This window comes from Camelus ferus, chromosome 10, assembly GCF_009834535.1.
Source record: "Camelus ferus isolate YT-003-E chromosome 10, BCGSAC_Cfer_1.0, whole genome shotgun sequence".
In the NCBI taxonomy this organism is placed as follows: Eukaryota; Metazoa; Chordata; class Mammalia; order Artiodactyla; family Camelidae; genus Camelus; species Camelus ferus.
In genome coordinates this window covers 30,559,152-30,576,842 of record NC_045705.1, presented here as the reverse complement: position 1 = coordinate 30,576,842, position 17,691 = coordinate 30,559,152, and the positions used below count along the sequence as shown (strand labels likewise).

Sequence of the window (17,691 nt, the reverse complement as noted above, 5' to 3'; positions counted from 1 at the left end):
AGCAAACATCTTTGGTGCCCTTGGGCACCTCTTACATCCTTCTAAGCAAACTTCATTCTTTCACGGCACGTAGGCATTCCCATCCTAGCTCACAGCTGAGTGGATTGCCTGCAAGCTTCCCTACCGCCCTGCTCCCCTGCTCATTCAGGTTGGAATGAGGAGGGGAAGGGCGCTGCCTGCAACCCAGCTGGGGAGAGCCTTGCTGGGACTTGCTGCAAGCCCTGACAGGCCTACGGGAACTACCCCCTCACCTCTGTGCAGAGCCGGAAACAAAAGACTGGGAGCAAACCTCCCATCTGGCTGAGAGGCCGGCCGCACAAAGGTGCTGCTGCATAATTTATCACCGGAGGTTTTCTGGGACTGGGAAGCCCTTGGCTCCAGGCAGTGCCTGTTGAGAGGAGAGGACACCTCCCCCACAATCTGGGTGTAGAGCCAGGCAGGTACAGGGTAGGGTATTGAGAGAGTCACCTGATTAGCCCGTGAAATAAAGAAGCTTCGAGACTGGAAGTGCCTCCACTGATCTCTCCTCACTCCGCAGGGTGGAGAAAGTTCTCCAAAAGTTTCCTTTGTTGGCCCCAGCCTTGGGAATCCAACTGCCACCACCTTTTGGGCATGGATGAGGACAAGAGGTAGTTTCTCTGTTGGATTGACTACAGCCTTCTGGAAACCAAATATAGGTGCCAGGTTATAATATCCATAAGCCAAGCAAATATGAAAGGGGTGTTCCCTCCTCTTTCCACTCCCCTGTCACACTCACCTGGCAGTTTAAATGAGAAATTTCAACCACAAGTTCAGATAAGCAATAAAAGCTAATGGTTCAAAAATGTATCACCCCCAAATGAGAATTTCTGCCCTTCTGGGAATGATCTCTGGTGACCATTTTTGTACCACAAGCAGGGACATGTGGTCTAAAAAGTACAAATGTACTTCTGGGGCAAGTTAACACTTTTTAATCTTTTGCTGTACCGCTGGCACTGTGGTGAGTGTTAATGTGTTCTATCACGTTTACTCCTCGCTGTATCCTTATGAGGTAAATTCTCTTAGATTCCTGTCCTGCAGATGGAAAACTAAGACTCGGGCCATTTGCTGTCACACAGCTAGTGAGTAACTGACCTAGGATTTGAACCCAGAGCGTAAGCTGATAACCCTCGAACCCACACTACCTTTTAGAACAGAATGGTTTAAATTGAAGCTATACCAGAAGGTCTTGGTTGGGACTATCTACATCTTATCTTACTTTGACCTCTCCTTTCTGTTTTCAGTCTTCATCTTCTCAGGGAATCCCAATACATAAAGAATTACCTTTCAGGTGCTTTTTGATGGAGGGAGGCTTAAAAAAGCTCCCAGAAGGGGAGGTGTGGTTTGTTGCTCCCTGAAGCCATGTGTTACTCTGTGCGCCTTGTGTTTTGAGATGTAGGGGGAGAGGAAAGCAGTATTTTGAGCAGCCCCTCAGAGAGCACAGCCACATTCAAGCCCTGTTGGATTTGTAAGATCTGTTGACTGAGCTCCTAGGCCGGGTAAGTAGAACCTTGAGGACCTATGTGGAGACATAGCTACATTACTGGGTTGAGAGAGAGGACACTGATGAAGATGATGGGGTTAATAAAAACAACAACAAAAATAATAGCTGCTTACTGTGTACTTTATATTTATCATTTCATTTAAACCTCCCAGTGGCCCTATGAAATAGGTACTATTATTAACCCCATTTAACAAAAAAAGAAACCAATCAATTTCTGAATTGCTCTGTAAATTAGGTTCTAAATGCTCTTTTCTTTACTTGCCTCCTAGGAATTGGTTGATGATAAATTAGGTGAGGATAAAGGATACTATGTGCTTCAGGCTCTTCCAGAGAAGGGCAGTGAAGCACGACTCTTGCCACAGGACTCTCCCCCACTTCTTCCCGTGGTCGCTCATGCCACCAGCTTAACCCATGGGAGTAGCACTGAGCTTGGCACACAGTAGGGTTTTTAGACATCTCAAGCCCTGAGCAATTAGGGCTTACTCATGGGGTGGCTAGCAGACAGTCTGGGTGAGTCAAATTCTATAACAATAATAGTTAGACATTGTCATTTATTGAGAGCTTAGTATATGCCAGGCATTATGCCAAGGCGTTTTTATGAATTAACTAATTCAGTTCTCATAACAACTATGTGAGGTGGGGTCTCCCAATTTTCCAGATGAAAAACTAAGGTATAAAGAGATTAAGTAACATGCCCAGGTCAGACAGCCAGGACTTGGCTTAATTTTGTTCCCATGTTCTTGACACTATGCTCTTCTGCCTCATAACTTTGGGAGCTGACTGTTGAGAACTTCTTTTCTGTATTTAAGTGTGGCAAGAGGGGACTGAACCTGCTGGGGCCAGTAATTAGGTGTTTCATGGTGTCACTTTTGAGAGGTCCCACTAGGAAAGGACTTTATCAGATGTAAGGTAAGGCTGGCCTCTGGGGATCTAGGGACAGACATAAGGAAAGTCATGGCATGTCAGTATCACAGCCTGATAATACAGCCAGCAAAAGGAATTCTTGTTGGAGAAGGGAGTGAACTTAACCTGGATAGGACTAGGAAGCCACCTTAAAAAGGAGACTCCTGTTTTCTTTAGTATAGGTTAGGTAGGAAATAACCACTTTTATTTCTCCTGTTCTGGTCTTCTCTTTTCCTGTGACTCCAACCCTCACAAGGTTCTAAAGGAATATGTCATTCATTCATTTATTTTACAAACTTACGTTGATCATCACGACATACCAAGCATTGGACTATGCACTGTGAATAAAAACACAAAGCTCTATACCCTACAATTCCAACCACCAAGAGGCTTATGGTCTAGTAAGTGAATGATGGTCCCACAGTGGACTAAATGCTACCATAAGAGGAGATACATATGGCCTCTGGGACACAGAAAAGGGACTTTCAATTCAGCCGAGGCCTCATGGGTCCAGGTGGGGAAGCATCAGGAAACAGCCTGGCCACCTTCTACTGCCAACTGTTTGCCTTGTGTGGTATTGGTTCTGATGTTTTCTCTGTAAGCTCTGTCCTTGCAGACAGTGGCTATATTGGCCCCCCAGGTCTCTCCAAATGCCAGATATCTCTCAGGTGAAGCTAGATCGATTTCCATGTGGCTCCCTGCTGCCACCCCTTTCAGTTATGTTAGTGTTGCTGCAAGGGCATCCCTTTCAGTGAGAGATGCTTACTGAGTAGGCCACCCAAGGAGCTGAAATCAGTGGAATAGTCCCTTGATTGGCCTGGGCATAGTTTAGGGTCATTTCAAAGAACTTATCCTCATTAAATAAGGTTTATGTCCTCACCGTTGCCGCCAGTTGATAGGAGGAGAGAAGAGAGCTTTGGCATAAGAAGAACATTCTTCACCTCTATGAGTGATGATTCCTCCCTTTCCCATTGTGATCTCTTCCACACTGAGGTAGTCATCATATCCCAACACTCACAGGACACTCTTTCAGCCTTCTCATTTCTGGTTCAGCTTGAAAAAGCTGCTCTGTAGCTGTGTATAGTCACTGTACACCTTGGGTCTCCAAGTGACTGGTATGGTCTCCCTTGAGCTGATCATTCTATGAAGTGGTGGGGAAAAGTCTCTCTTATTTGAGTGTGCATCAGTTTCACCTGGGAAGCATTATTGAAAGTCCAGGTTCTGAGATCATATTAAAAGAAGAATATTGGTCTAAGGGTCAGAATGGGGCTGCCAGGCTCTCCTTCATACCCTATGACCTTGGCCAGAGCAGGTGATCTTATGTATTAAATGAGTACTACTGTAATGATTAAATGAGAATGCAAGTGTTGGGGGAGAGGGTATAGCTAGTGGTAGAGTGCGTGCTTAGCATGCACGAGGTCCTGGGTTCAATCACCGATACCTCCATTAAAATAAATAAATAAACCTAATTACACCCCCCAAAATAATAAAAATTGATTAAATTAAATTTAAAAATGAGAATGCAAGTGTGTATGCAAAAGTAGCTTGCAAACTGTCAAGAGAAACTGCAAAATGGAATCATTTGTTGTCTGAAGCCCTGTTCTTTTCTGGACCAATACAATACGGAGGCACTGGTTCAGAGGACTAGGGCTCTATGCTGTCCCTGCTTCACCTCACCTTAGGGCAAGTGACGTTGGTCCTTAGCCTTGGCAGTAGCCAGGAGAGGACACTGCTTGAGATCCATAAATTCACTGTGTATTTGCTAATCAAGAATGCATAAAGGAGAAAGACCCAAAAGTCTCAGTATTATAAATACCCTTTTTTGATCTCAAGGTTTTGGAAATGCTCATAATAACAATACCACTTATTGCGAGGCACTCTGATGAAGTGATTAAGAGCAGAGGATCTGGGATTGACATGCCTGGGTGTGAATGCTGGCTTCAACCCTTAGTACCTGTGTTACCCATCAATGGACTTTACCTCCATGTGTCTCAGTGTCCTCAACTGTGAAGTGTTGATAATAATAACAGTGCCACCTCCCAGGAGGGGAGGTAGTATATGAAAAGCACTTAGAAAAGTATTTGGAGGGAACCTGGTAAGTACTCAGTAAATGCTGATGTATTGTTATGAAGCTTTTGCTGTGTGCCAGCCATGTGCTCAGCACTCTGTATAGATTATTTAAATCTTTACAAAACCCTTTGCTGTAGGACTATTGTTATTCCCATTTTATGGATGAGGAAACTGAGACTCAGAGGTATTAACTAACTTGCTCAAAGTTGTAGAGTTAGTGGACTTGAACCCCAGCCTCTTTGACTTCAGAATCTATGTTCTCTCACATGTTACACTGTGTCTGGTATACCAGATGGACATTTCCTTGCTTTCCTTCTAAAGAAAACAGTGAGAAAGTGGTAAGATGGCTGAGATTTTGGTTAACCTATGAACACATTAACGTGTCTCCCAAAAGCTGGATAACTTGATGATCAAAGATAGGGAACACTTTAGGAAGAGATCTTTTCCTTGTTGAGTTGCATTAGATTGAAGGGCCCACGCCCTTTGAGGCCAAGGGAGCTTAGTGTGGCTGACACATAGCTTCCATGGCCAGCAGCACAGCTGAGTGTTCTAGCTGAATACTTTTTAAAATGAAGACCGCGTTTTGCCACCCGCAGTCATTTGTTTCCTTTCTTCACTCACCATTCTTTTAGTTAAAAAGGGTTAAAAGCTGTCCTTTATGATCACAGCCAGGACTGGAGTGAAAAGGCAGAATTCCACCTCCTCAGATCCCAGAGGGGCAGCAGTTGTCCAGAAGAGCTGGGTGTTGGAGTATAATGTGTCTATTTACTGTATGAACACCGAAGCCAAGAGTTTGCCTGCTGCTGGCTGCCTGACCTTCACATGCTGACGTTTAGATGTGGCTCTGACATGCAGGAAGTCGTGACTTTTCAGCAACTAACTTGATGTCCACCGGATGGAATGCTTTGTTCCCGAAGTCTGCAGGGGAACTCAGGACTTCTGCTATCACTCAACCAAAGGCGTGGGGTGGGGGGTGCCTAAAAAGAAATCCTGAAGGTTCCTCTTTACCTTCTGGATTCCTTTTGACTTGCATGCAGCCTTGAGATGCTGCTGGTCTTGCTCTCCCAATCCTGGTACTCAGGTTTTTTAAATCAAGGCCTTTTGGAAAAAGCCAGCCCCCAAATCCTCATGCCCCCACACTCTCATCCTGCATTTATGAAACATCTTTGGCGTGCCAAGGCATGAGATTAGCCTTTTCCACTTTTATCTCCATGTCCAATCCTTGTGGCTTTTTTACACATAAGGAAACATGCTTAGGGAACTATGGGACTTGTACAAGGTGGCCCAGCTGGTCAGTGAGACCCAGCTCTCTGCTCCAGGTCCAGTGCTTCCTCCTCTTCCCTGCTCCCCCACCTCACCTCTTACCCTGAACTCCGCATTGGTACAGCCCCACTCCCTGCTGTGTTTGCCTAGCTGTGCTTCTCAACCTCCACTGACATTTTAGGCTGATGACTTCTTTGTCATGGATACCTGTCCTGCACATTGTAGGATATTTAGCAGCGTCCGTGGCCTTTATCCTCTAGATGACAGCAGTTCTACCAGTCACAACAAAAAATGTCATCACCCATTGCCAAATGCTCCCCCCCACCAGAGAAAAATCATGCCTCATTGAGAAGCACTCTTAGCCTTAGTCTTCCTCTTTACCACCCCTGCCTCCATGCAAGGGATCAGTGTGTTGGGGAGCCCCATGGCATGGGGTCCTCTGGAATACTTAGTTGCTCTTCCATCCCAGCAAGAGTTCCCCAAATTAGTGCCTATAACAATGATGAGCCAGTCACAAGTCACAATTTCCTCAGGCTCTGGTGCCCAGGGACAGAGTGAAAAAAGCCCCCATCCCTTCTCAGTGCTCTCAGAACAGGCCCGAGAGGATGAGACTGGGGCTGGGGCATCTGGGTCATCATTGCTTCCCTGGGAAGAATCCTCTGTCCTGTACTTGCAGAGAGACCTGGAGAGACAGGTGCTTTGGGTAGGCCCTGGAGAGTAGGGCCTTCCTGTGAGCTATAGAGATGCTGCACCTCTCAGATGCAACCCTGTGGCTTCTGCAGCAAATCCTGCGTCTTTTCTAGGGCAGCTGATTCTCTTTGCACATGGAGAGGGAAGGCAAGTCCTCAGTTGATGATGGGGTGAAAGCTGTGGTCCTTCACTCCAGAAATGTACGTTTTGCAGGCAGGTAGTTTCAGGGGTTCACAGATCCCAAAGCTGGCCATCCATCCATCCATCTGCAGGTTAGGAACGCTTGCTTTAGGCTTACAGTTAGCACTGGGATTGAAATAGAAACGGAGGGGTCTAGGGCTCTCCCCTTACTTTTGGTGGGAATAGCAGTACACCCTTCATTCTGGGCCCTAAGCTGACTCGAATAACGTAATGAGGTGAGGATGTACGTCAAGAGGTGAGCCAAGAGAGAAGCTAGGTCCAGTGAATAGGAAAGGAAGTGGGGTGGCAATTTGGGAACAGACTCCTTCCCTGTTCCAGCCTAGCCTGAGGGCAGGGCCCAGCTGAAGGGAGGAAAGGGAGAAGAAAGCAAGGGGGGAGATGAGCAAGGGAGAGGTGGCCCCCTTCTTTCCCAGCTGCAGCAGCCCAGCGGGTCAGATGAATGCTGGGAGGGGGGAAGAGTGACCCTGGCAGAACTCTTTGTTCCAGCTGAGGCTGGAGCAGGGGCACCGAGCCATTCACACGCCATCCCAGGGCATCCTGCTGGGCACGCTGGAGAGGGGGCACAGCAGCCGGTCATGGGACTTGGCCAGGCAGATAGCTGGATGCTCAATAGGGAAGCCCAGCTGCGTGCTGCTGAGGCTGGGGGAGGGGCTGCTTCTGTCATCCTTCCTCCAGGCTGTGGCCAGTCCCATATACAGGAAGGCCCTGACTGGTCCCACTCAGTCTGCCCTGAGGCAGCCTGGTCCCCCTCCAACCCCCCATCCCACTCCTCCTGGTCACTCTCCTTAAAAGCAAGTTCCTGCTGCTTCCTGCTCCCCTCTGTTACTTCTTATCCCTAAAGGGGCTCCAGCATTTTAATTTCACTCTTATTTCTTGCCCTCCTTGGCCAGTGTCCAAGGGCCTGGTCCTGGATAGAGGCAAAAGCAGCCATAACTCAACCTAGGTTTGAAGAGAAGAATATGGAAGCCTTTCTGCATCACCCCTCCTGTCCCCGGCTCCCTTTCCTCAAGACCACCAGCTCTCCAGGTGGCATCTTTGTCTCTGGGCCTTTGTGGGTATGTGCAAAAGAAACCCTGTCATAGAAGGTATACCTGGACTGTTTGTGAGCCCAAAGTCAGAGTGTATCTTCTATACCATTTGTGCCTTAGAGGAGGAGGAAGGCATGATTATATCATCCACGTCTCCCTACAGCATCCCTGTGGCTCCCTGGGTGGCAGTTCCCCTAGACTTAGTTCCTTTGCCTTGCCCCACTGGAATGGGCTTTGGTTGGGTGGGAGCTGAACCCTCACTGGTTCCTCTTCTGTTTGCCCAGGCCTAGCCAGCAGCCCTGAGTGTGCTTGCGGTCGAAGCCACTTCACATGTGCAGTGAGTGCCCTTGGCGAGTGTACCTGCATCCCCGCCCAGTGGCAATGTGATGGAGACAACGACTGCGGGGACCACAGCGACGAGGACGGATGTAGTAAGAACCTCCCCACAGGGGTAGTGGGAAGTGGTAGAAGAGGGACCTGGGGGTGAGGGAGCGAGGACAAATGTGATGGAGTGTTCTGTGCATCAGCTATGTCAGACTCAGACTCTTGCAAGGGTGACAGATATTGACAGATGGGTGATTTCTTCACAATACATATGGCTTCAACCTTCCTGTATTTCCTTTATTTCCATACATGTGTAGCCAGTAAAATAAACTTTGAAAAAAGTACAGAAGAAAACACCCTTGAAACTACAGGCAGTCTCTAATTAAATAGATGTCTCTGTATATATGTGAATAAGTGTATTTTCGGTGCATATTTGTACATTTTTAAAGTGCATAGTACACGTGGATGCAGAGGATGTCTGTGTTTCTTATACTGGTATTCTGTGTGATCACACCTTTTTAAATAACATAAACTTTGTAAGAAGTCTTATAGTCTTGTTAAATCTTCCTTATCGCCCAAGTATAGTAACGCAAGTATGCACCACGGGCTAGGGTGACCTGTCTTGGATATACACTAATATCACTCCTGAGCCAGTTGCCTGGGTTCAGGGGTGCAGCCTCCAACCTGCAGCACCTGCATCTGAGGGAGGCTAATTAGTCCTATGCGAATGAAGCTACAACTTGGACCTTATTAACCCTAACCCGCTTAGCTAATTGTGATGACGGTAAATGGCTCGCTTTCATGTAGCACTTCCACAGGCATTATCTTAAAGACCTCTCTGAGTCAATTATAATTATTCCCATTGTACAGTCGAAGAACCTGTGGCTCAGAGAGCGTAACTGACTTGCTCAGTATGGTAAGTAATGTGTTCTAGAACTGGCAATTGAGCCCAGATGTGTCAGTCATCATTTAATAGAGGAAAAGGGTTGGGGGGGAATACGCTAATTGCTCTTTTCATGTTTTCTTTAACTGCTTTCTTAGTGATGTTGAGTTGCTTGGGTTCTTCTGCCCTGGGAAATCCTGACCACCACTCCCTAAGAATCCTCTCGCTTCTTACCTGCTGTCTCTGCTTGGTTCTCGATCAGCCGGTTGGGGGCAGGCGCAGGAGTCCGTGCGGAAGGACTGTAATTCAGATGGGAGACACGGAACAAGTGTGAGGAAAGGATATCTGGCCCGGTTGAGCAGCCTGCTTGAGTGAGTATATCAGACTGATACTGGTTTCCCTTCTTTTCCTGGACTCAGTGCTGCCCACCTGCTCCCCTCTTGACTTTCACTGTGACAATGGCAAGTGCATCCGCCGCTCCTGGGTGTGTGATGGAGACAATGACTGTGAGGATGACTCAGATGAGCAAGACTGTCGTGAGTGCTGGCGGGGCCGGGAAGGTTCCATCAGGCTCTGTTGGGAAATGATGCCTCAGTCCTTGGGTCTTTGGCGCTTTGTCCTGTCCTTCCATCTCTCCCGGTCAGATAAGCCCCTGGAAGGCAGCCCCTCCCTTGGGTCGCCCGGGAAGCAGAGGAGCTGCTTGACTGCTCTGCTCTAGTGAGGCCTTCCGCTGGGCTTCCAGGCACTGGCCCCACAGCCCTGCTCTGTGCCCACAGCCCCTCGGGAGTGTGAGGAGGACGAGTTCCCCTGCCAGAACGGCTACTGCATCCGCAGCCTGTGGCACTGTGATGGTGACAATGACTGTGGTGACAACAGCGATGAACAGTGTGGTGAGCAATGCTCCGGGGAGGCAGGCAGGGTGGCTGGTGGATGGAGTGGCCCTGTGGGGGAAGAGCAGCAGTGGCTCTCGCACTGCACAAACCATGAACTGCCAGGGGTCCGGAGCAGCTGGGGGAGAGCCGGAGGGGCAGCGCGGCCAGACCCCTCAGGAACCACAGAACAGGAGTCCGAGGCCCAGTCTCTCCAGGGCCTTGGCTTTCCTGAGGGGAGTCTGCGCCGAATCTGTGGTGTCCTGCAGGGCCTGGGTCAGACCCCCGGGGGGCAGTGAGGGTGGGAGTCAGGAAGGATTGCAGGAGGGTTGCCTGTGGGGCTCCCGCAGGATGGCTGTCCCATTGCCTCCCCACAGACACGCGCAAGTGCTCGGACAAGGAATTCCGCTGCAGTGACGGAAGCTGCATTGCTGAGCACTGGTACTGCGATGGTGACACTGACTGCAAAGATGGCTCTGATGAGGAGAGCTGTCGTGAGTTGCCCCAGAACTCAGGCTGTTGAGCTGGGATGGGGCAGAGGTCTCTGTCCCATGGGCTGAGGGCCAGGCCGAGGAGTGCATGGACAGTGGGCAAGGAGGGTGGGTTCTTAAGAAGCAGCTCCTCCTAGGCTGAGCCAAGTGGGAACAGGTTCCCCAGATGGGAAAGGAGGGCTCCCTCTGGTTCACCAGAATATGGGAGTCTATGAGGGCCATCCCAAATGAATCCTGTTTTCCTTGCCTGAGCATCTTGCCCTTTGAGGAGTCATAGCCCCTCTCCTCTGTCCAGGACTGAGTGTATGCCCCTCCCTGCCCCTGCCCTCCTTCCAGCCTCAGCAGTGCCAGCTCCCCCCTGCAACCTGGAGGAATTCCAGTGTGCCTACGGCCGCTGCATCCTCGATATCTACCACTGTGATGGCGATGATGACTGCGGAGACTGGTCAGACGAGTCTGACTGCTGTGAGTGCTCTGGCCTGCTGGGTGGAGGAGGGGAGGCCAGGCTGGGAGGAGCACCTGGGGTGGCAAGGCACAGGTGCCAGCTGGTGCAGGAGCTCAGGGGAGGAGCTTCTGGATTCCCTGGCCCCTGTTGGGCAAAGATGGAGGAGCCTGGATGCTGGGGCTGTGTCTTTCTGGTCTGCTGTGGGACACTGCGTGCATGGACTGGTTAGAGATAGAAGCCTATGTTGTTTCCCCAGCCTCCCACCAGCCCTGTCGCTCTGGGGAGTTCATGTGTGACAGCGGCCTGTGCATCAATGCAGGCTGGCGCTGTGATGGTGATGCAGACTGTGATGACCAATCTGATGAGCGCAACTGCAGTGAGTGGGGGACGGTGCCAAAGGTCTTGGCTGAAAGTAGGGGAAAACCACCACCAACGAAGCTTGAAGACAGTTAGGACAGGACCACCGTGTACAGTCGTGTAGGTTGGGCACCTCACAGAGGTGCCGTGTCCAGAGGATGCCAGTCCCACAACAGACATATGTTCTCTAATTATGTAGATTTATATATTTATCATGGCAGTTTTCCAGCAGATGGCAGTAAAGTGTCTTTAGAAAAGGACACCTTTTTCTGATTCCCACAGAAATGCCATGTTGACCAACTGTGACAATGGTGTCAAGAAGAGTGGCATGGGCTCTGGCATAAAGTACGGTTTGGGGTGGCAGGGTGGCACCTCGGGCTGCAGTGGGGCCAGCCTTATACTAGACCTTTGCTTTGCCCAGCCACCTCGATGTGCACTGCAGAACAGTTCCGCTGTCGGTCAGGCCGCTGCGTCCGCCTGTCCTGGCGCTGTGATGGCGAGGACGACTGTGCGGACAACAGCGATGAAGAGAACTGTGAGAACACAGGTAGAGTCTCCCAGGGGTACTCCAGGCCCCTTAACCCACAGTTGGGTTGGAGGCAGGGGTGAAAAGAGGCTGTTATTGCTACCTTTCCAGTTGGGCCAAGGTGATGCTTTAGTCAGAACTTGCCTGTGGTCTGGATTTTTCCTGCTCTTCTCAGTTACCAGTGTCAAAACCGGGTGTATCTGCTGACCTGCAGCCCCATGGCCTGGAACACAATATCAGGGCTGAGAGCATCAATGGCCTCTCACATTCTAGTCACACACAGCCAGTGCCTGTCGTTCTAGCCTAGTGAGCAAGGACTGCTCTCTGGCTGACAGCCCCTAGGCCCTCTCCCCTAGCTACACTGGTGCCCAACACACGGATACACTCTCTTATTCTGTCCCACACCCCTCACCATCCCGCTGTGGTGTCCACATGCAGACATTCAGCTGGCCCTGTCTGAGCTGTTTCCTGCCTTGGACCCCAACCCTCCCACCTTGAGTCCCATCTGTCTCCCGCTCACCCTAGAAAATGACAGGCTCCCATACTTTTGTTGACCCAAGCCTTGCCCTGCTGTGACCTGACTCTCCCTCTGTCCCCACCTCCCACCCTCCCTCCCTCTCTAGGAAGCCCCCAGTGTGCCTCCGACCAGTTCCTGTGTTGGAACGGGCGCTGCATTGGGCAGAGGAAGCTGTGTAATGGGGTCAACGACTGTGGGGACAACAGCGATGAAAGCCCACAACAGAACTGCCGTGAGTGTCCCCTGGGGGCACGCCCGGCCCGTGGTTTGCGGCTGAGTCCCACCCATATGCTTCAAAGAGAATCCTCCCCAGGGACTCTTGCAGCCTTGGGAGCTATTCTTCGTGGTCCAGGTGGAATGCCAAGTTGGCTGTCTGGGGGAGGATTCTGGGCTGAACTCCCGTCTCTGGCTTGGCTGGCACAGGGCCCCGGACGGGTGAGGAGAGCTGCAATGTTAACAACGGTGGCTGCACCCAGAAGTGCCAGATGGTGCGGGGGGCAGTGCAGTGTACCTGCCACACTGGCTACCGGCTCACCGAGGACGGGCGCATGTGCCAGGGTGAGCTGGGTCCTGATTAGGAGCAGGGCTAGGTAGCTGTGTTCCCCAGGGGTCAGGCATTTAATGGGCTTGACCTCATTTCAATATTACAGTAGCCCTAGGAGGTGGGGATTATTGTTCCTCCCATTTCAAAGACGGGGGAATGGAAGCTCCGAGAGGTTAGTCACTTACTGAAGGCCACAGAGCCAATGAGTAGCAAAATTGGGATTCCAGCCCAGGTCTGCATGACCTCGAAGCCCTTAACCACTTGTTATATGACCTTCCCACTGGGCCTGGACATTAGATGGGTATGTGGACAAGAAAGCAGCCAGTTGGCTTGGGGGTTGGAATGGGAGGGTGGCAGGACAGAGATCTCCTGACAGTTCTCCATCCTCACAGATGTGAATGAATGTGCTGAGGAGGGGTACTGCAGCCAGGGCTGCACCAACAGCGAGGGCGCTTTCCAGTGCTGGTGCGAAGCAGGCTACGAACTCAGGCCTGACCGGCGCAGCTGCAAGGCTCTGGGTAAGGGATGTTGGCATTTGGCTGGGTGGGCAGAGAGCTGAGCATGGAGACAGCCAGGTGCTCCAGCGCTCGGGGATTTGCTGAGAGATAGAGAGATGTTTCCGTCTCAGTAAATTGGAGCTGTGAGTTGCGTTCTGGGACCCAAGATAAACCTTGCTGGAGTCAGGTGTATACTTTGCAGGCTCCCACTCTTTTAGTACTGGTGCTGACAGCTCGGGACATGCACTAGGGGGCCAGGGGCCCCTGGGAGCTGGGGGTGCATGCTGATGGTTGCTGGAGGCAGCTCTGGAGCCCAGTGGGGGCCCCATTTCTATGCCACGTCCCAGGGCCGGAGCCTGTGCTACTGTTTGCCAATCGCATCGACATCCGGCAGGTGCTGCCGCACCGCTCCGAGTACACGCTGCTGCTCAACAACCTGGAGAATGCCATCGCCCTTGATTTCCACCACCGGCGCGAGCTCGTCTTCTGGTCAGATGTCACCCTGGACCGGATCCTCCGTGCTAACCTCAATGGCAGCAATGTGGAGGAGGTTGTGTCTACAGGGCTCGAGAGCCCAGGTAGGGATGAGGGCTCAGAGGAAGGGGTAGAGCCACACCACGTGCAAATCAATCCTAGAAGGAACAGGCCAGTGCCCACACACCCTCGGCAGCAGAACATCTTCTTATCCCAGTGAAATCTTGCATGGAACTCTAATACAGAGAACATTTGTTAGTCTATATTTTATACATTCAGATTTATAACATTTACTTCTTATTGAGCTCAGTCAATGGACTAATGAGACCATTTTGATGAATGTAACCATTTGAAATCAGAGATTTATGGATGGTAGTTACAATTCTCTATCAGCCTTGCATCCAGTTTAATTCTGAATTTTGTTTTGATGGCTTAGTATGAGGGATATTCTGATCAACCCAGATAAATACATCCAGATGTTTGCAGACTAGAAAAGCAAGAGCTCACTTTGTAATTTCAGGCCATTCTATAAGCAGGTGAAGTAGTTAGAATTTGATATTGAGCGCGTTTGACTCAAATGCTTGTGGAACTTCTGATGTGCACCTGCAGGATCCTAAGCCACAATTTGCAAACCTCTAGGCCACTGCAGTCACGGACCCTGGTGTGGGTCAGGGAGCCAGAATTTAGGAAGTGGAATATGAATGGCTGAGAGGAGGAAATGCATGACCTTGGACAGTTACTTGAATTCTCCATGCCTCAGTTTCTTTATCTTCATGGGGATTATAGTACCTTGCTCACACAGTTGTTGTGATGATTAGAGTTAGTGCATATAAAATGGTTAGAACAGTGGCTGGCCCAAGAAACTGTTTCATGTAAGAGCTGCCCTCATTACTGCGGGACAGAGGAGCCGGGGCTGAACTCCTAATGCTTTTCTATGGCCTCTTTCCACCAGGGGGCCTGGCTGTGGATTGGGTCCATGACAAACTCTACTGGACAGACTCAGGGACATCAAGAATTGAGGTGGCCAACCTGGATGGGGCCCACCGGAAGGTGCTGCTGTGGCAGAACCTGGAGAAGCCCAGGGCCATTGCCTTGCACCCCATGGAGGGGTGAGTGAGTTGTGACTCAGGCTCCCGAATTCCTCTTACAACCTCTAGGGACAGTCCCCAGACCACCCAGGCCAGACTTCATTGGGGCAGGGGCATCCTCACAGTGTGATATTAACAGCCTGGGCTCTGTACCCTGACACACCTGGATGTACGGCTCCAGTAACTGGCTGTGTGGCCTTGGGCTAGTTAATCTCTCTCTGCCTTCATCTTATTCATTTCTAAACTGGTGATGAAAAATATACCTACCTCATAACTGTGTGAAGATTAAATGAGATGATGCATTTTAAATGGCATAATACACATTAGATAAGTTGTAGGTGTTTAGTATTTTTATTAGTTCATAGGGTTGAGCTAATTAATAAAAGTTAAGAATAAGTTCTAGTGTTAAGAGAAAGATTTCCTGAAATGGAAGTTCTTAGCCTCTAACTTTTAAAAATTAAATGCAGTCAATTGAGGAGGGGAGGTGTCCTCTAAGATCCTACAGTTGTAGGTCAGCTGTTTTAGAAACTGTGTGTGTGTGTGTGAAAAATTACAAAAAGCAGTGTTAGATACTGTAACAAAGAAGAAAGTGCTTGTCCTAAGTAGTATTACACTAGTATATTGTCAATTCCACAGGGTCAGGAATTTTGTGTTTTGTTCACCGCTGCACTCCCAAAGCCGAAGACAGATATGCCCTGTCTAGAGACATTTAAATTCAAACATTAAAAAAAACACTCTCTAGACCAAACAGAATGTATCTCCTACAAGTTGGGTTAAATCGATAAAAGCCCCTGCCTGATTACCACCCTGGGTACTTACCCACCCTCTACTGTCTGCCTCTCTCTCAATGTCCTTTTCTCTCTTCCCAGTACCATTTACTGGACAGACTGGGGCAACACCCCCCGCATCGAGGCCTCCAGCATGGATGGCTCTGGACGCCGCATTATCGCCGATACCCATCTCTTCTGGCCCAACGGCCTTACCATTGATTATGCCGGGCGTCGCATGTACTGGGTGGACGCTAAGCACCACGTCATCGAGAGGGCCAATCTAGACGGGAGTCACCGCAAGGCTGTCATTAGCCAGGGTGAGTCCCTTCCTTCACTCTCCTTTACCTCTCATTCTCCTGCCCCTGTCCCAGCCCCCAGTCACCTTGGCAGAGGATGAGATTTGGACAGTTGCTGGGCCTGGGCCCAGGGACCAGGCAGGCCATGTCTAGACTGAGGTTCCCCTGGACTCTCCTCAGGCCTCCCGCATCCCTTTGCCATCACGGTGTTTGAAGACAGCCTATACTGGACAGACTGGCACACCAAGAGCATCAACAGTGCTAACAAATTTACTGGCAAGAACCAGGAGATCATTCGAAACAAACTGCACTTCCCCATGGACATCCACACCTTGCACCCACAGCGCCAGCCTGCAGGTAAAAAGCTGTTCACCTGGTGAGCCTCCAGTGCCTCTGAGAACCTTCCTTGCACCTGTCACAGTTGCCATTGTTTCTGGCCGAGAAATTTGAGGTTGGCAGTGATGTGGGCTCATTCCTCCCTCTGCTGGACATTTAGGGTGGTACAACATTGAGACTCAGGAAAGACTCATTGAGCTTCACTGTCCCCACCTAATTCATGCAAACATTTCCTGTGTGTCAGGTATTCACTCTGCCCGCAGATGGGGCAGATATGAAAATTAGTAAGACATAGTTCCTGCCTTCAGGGATCACATACCCTAACTAAATGCCTACTCACTAGCCTTGGGACAGCTTCTGCCAATCTTTGGCCTTAACTGACCCTCTTGCTTTGGGCTTTTGAGCAGGGAAAAACCGCTGTGGGGACAACAATGGAGGCTGCACCCACCTGTGCCTGCCCAGTGGACAGAACTACACCTGTGCCTGCCCCACTGGCTTCCGCAAGATCAGCAGCCACGCCTGTGCCCAAAGTAAGTGGGTCTAGGACAACTGCCTCAATGGACATGCCTTGTGAGGGTGGGTGGAAGGAACAAGGGATAGGAGCTCAGGGGATTGCCTGTCGTGGGGAGGAACCAGGCTTCTCAGGTAGCCCCTGGAGAGGAAGAATGTAAGAGGCTGAGGGCTCCAATGTCAAAGCCGAGGGCTGAGGGCCCAGCAGTAGTCCCTGAAGGCTCAGTGACACCACCCAGCCAAGTATGAACTCCCACAATCAGGTTTGTGTATCATTTCACCAGGAAGGATGCTTTGTCTATAGGCAGCAAGAGGGTTCTAGGCCCCTCTAGAAAGCAGAGGAATGGATTCCTAGCTGTTTACCTTTAGCCTCACCCTATTAAACCAGAGAGCTGAGATTAGGACTTCTGATGATGCTGTGTACACATGGGCCCTGGATAAATAAGTGTCTGGTGGGTGAAAGATAATGGAATTTCCTGATCTGCTACTTTGGCTTCCTTTGAGCCCCTACAAAGGTATTGCCTCAAGAGTGTGACCTTGTCTAGCTTAGTGGCCCTGTCTAGCTCAGAGGCACAGGTGATTTTTCCTAATAGTCCAGAGAGAAGTGATCCAGATGGATGGCATGACCTGTAAGTGGCCAGAAGAATTCTTCACACATTGTAGCTCTTCTCACTTACTGCTGTATGCCCACAGACCCTCTTATCTCTGGTTAAAATCAGATCTCTCTTGAGATCTTGAAATTAGGGAAACCATTCAGAGGAACAGGGACAATAGTCATTCAACACACGTTGATTGAGAACCACATTTCCTTGCATTCTTTTGTGCCCAGCTCTTCCTATATTCTTAAAGGCTTCCCAGAGCTTAAAAGCAGATGGTAAAGTTAGGCAGGAAGTGCCTTTCCAGGCAGAAAAGTATACTGGGAAATATTCAGACAGACCAGGAGAGGGGCAGGGGGTGAAGAGCAGCCAGCTGGGAGAAAGCTGTGTAGGGCTGTGGGCAGAGCTTCGTCTCTGGAGTCAGACCTGAGTTCAAGTCCCTGCTCCGGAGCTTTGTAGCCATGGGATGCCGGGCCACTTACTTGGCCTCC

At 50.1% G+C, this 17,691-nt stretch overlaps 1 protein-coding gene across 1 annotated transcript in view; it reads left to right on the top strand.

Moving 5' to 3' along the window:
* The window catches only part of LRP4 (LDL receptor related protein 4), a 49,459-nt gene that overhangs the window by 4,755 nt on the left and 27,013 nt on the right, over window positions 1-17,691 (top strand). The window contains exons 2-16 of the mRNA XM_032488565.1: window positions 7,962-8,108; window positions 9,304-9,420; window positions 9,661-9,774; window positions 10,131-10,247; window positions 10,581-10,709; window positions 10,946-11,065; window positions 11,468-11,593; window positions 12,196-12,321; window positions 12,513-12,647; window positions 13,026-13,151; window positions 13,478-13,708; window positions 14,557-14,713; window positions 15,562-15,779; window positions 15,939-16,115; window positions 16,502-16,624. Of these exons, the coding sequence (XP_032344456.1) occupies window positions 7,962-8,108; window positions 9,304-9,420; window positions 9,661-9,774; window positions 10,131-10,247; window positions 10,581-10,709; window positions 10,946-11,065; window positions 11,468-11,593; window positions 12,196-12,321; window positions 12,513-12,647; window positions 13,026-13,151; window positions 13,478-13,708; window positions 14,557-14,713; window positions 15,562-15,779; window positions 15,939-16,115; window positions 16,502-16,624 (2,163 nt within the window). The remainder of the gene's footprint in view (window positions 1-7,961; window positions 8,109-9,303; window positions 9,421-9,660; window positions 9,775-10,130; window positions 10,248-10,580; window positions 10,710-10,945; window positions 11,066-11,467; window positions 11,594-12,195; window positions 12,322-12,512; window positions 12,648-13,025; window positions 13,152-13,477; window positions 13,709-14,556; window positions 14,714-15,561; window positions 15,780-15,938; window positions 16,116-16,501; window positions 16,625-17,691) is intronic.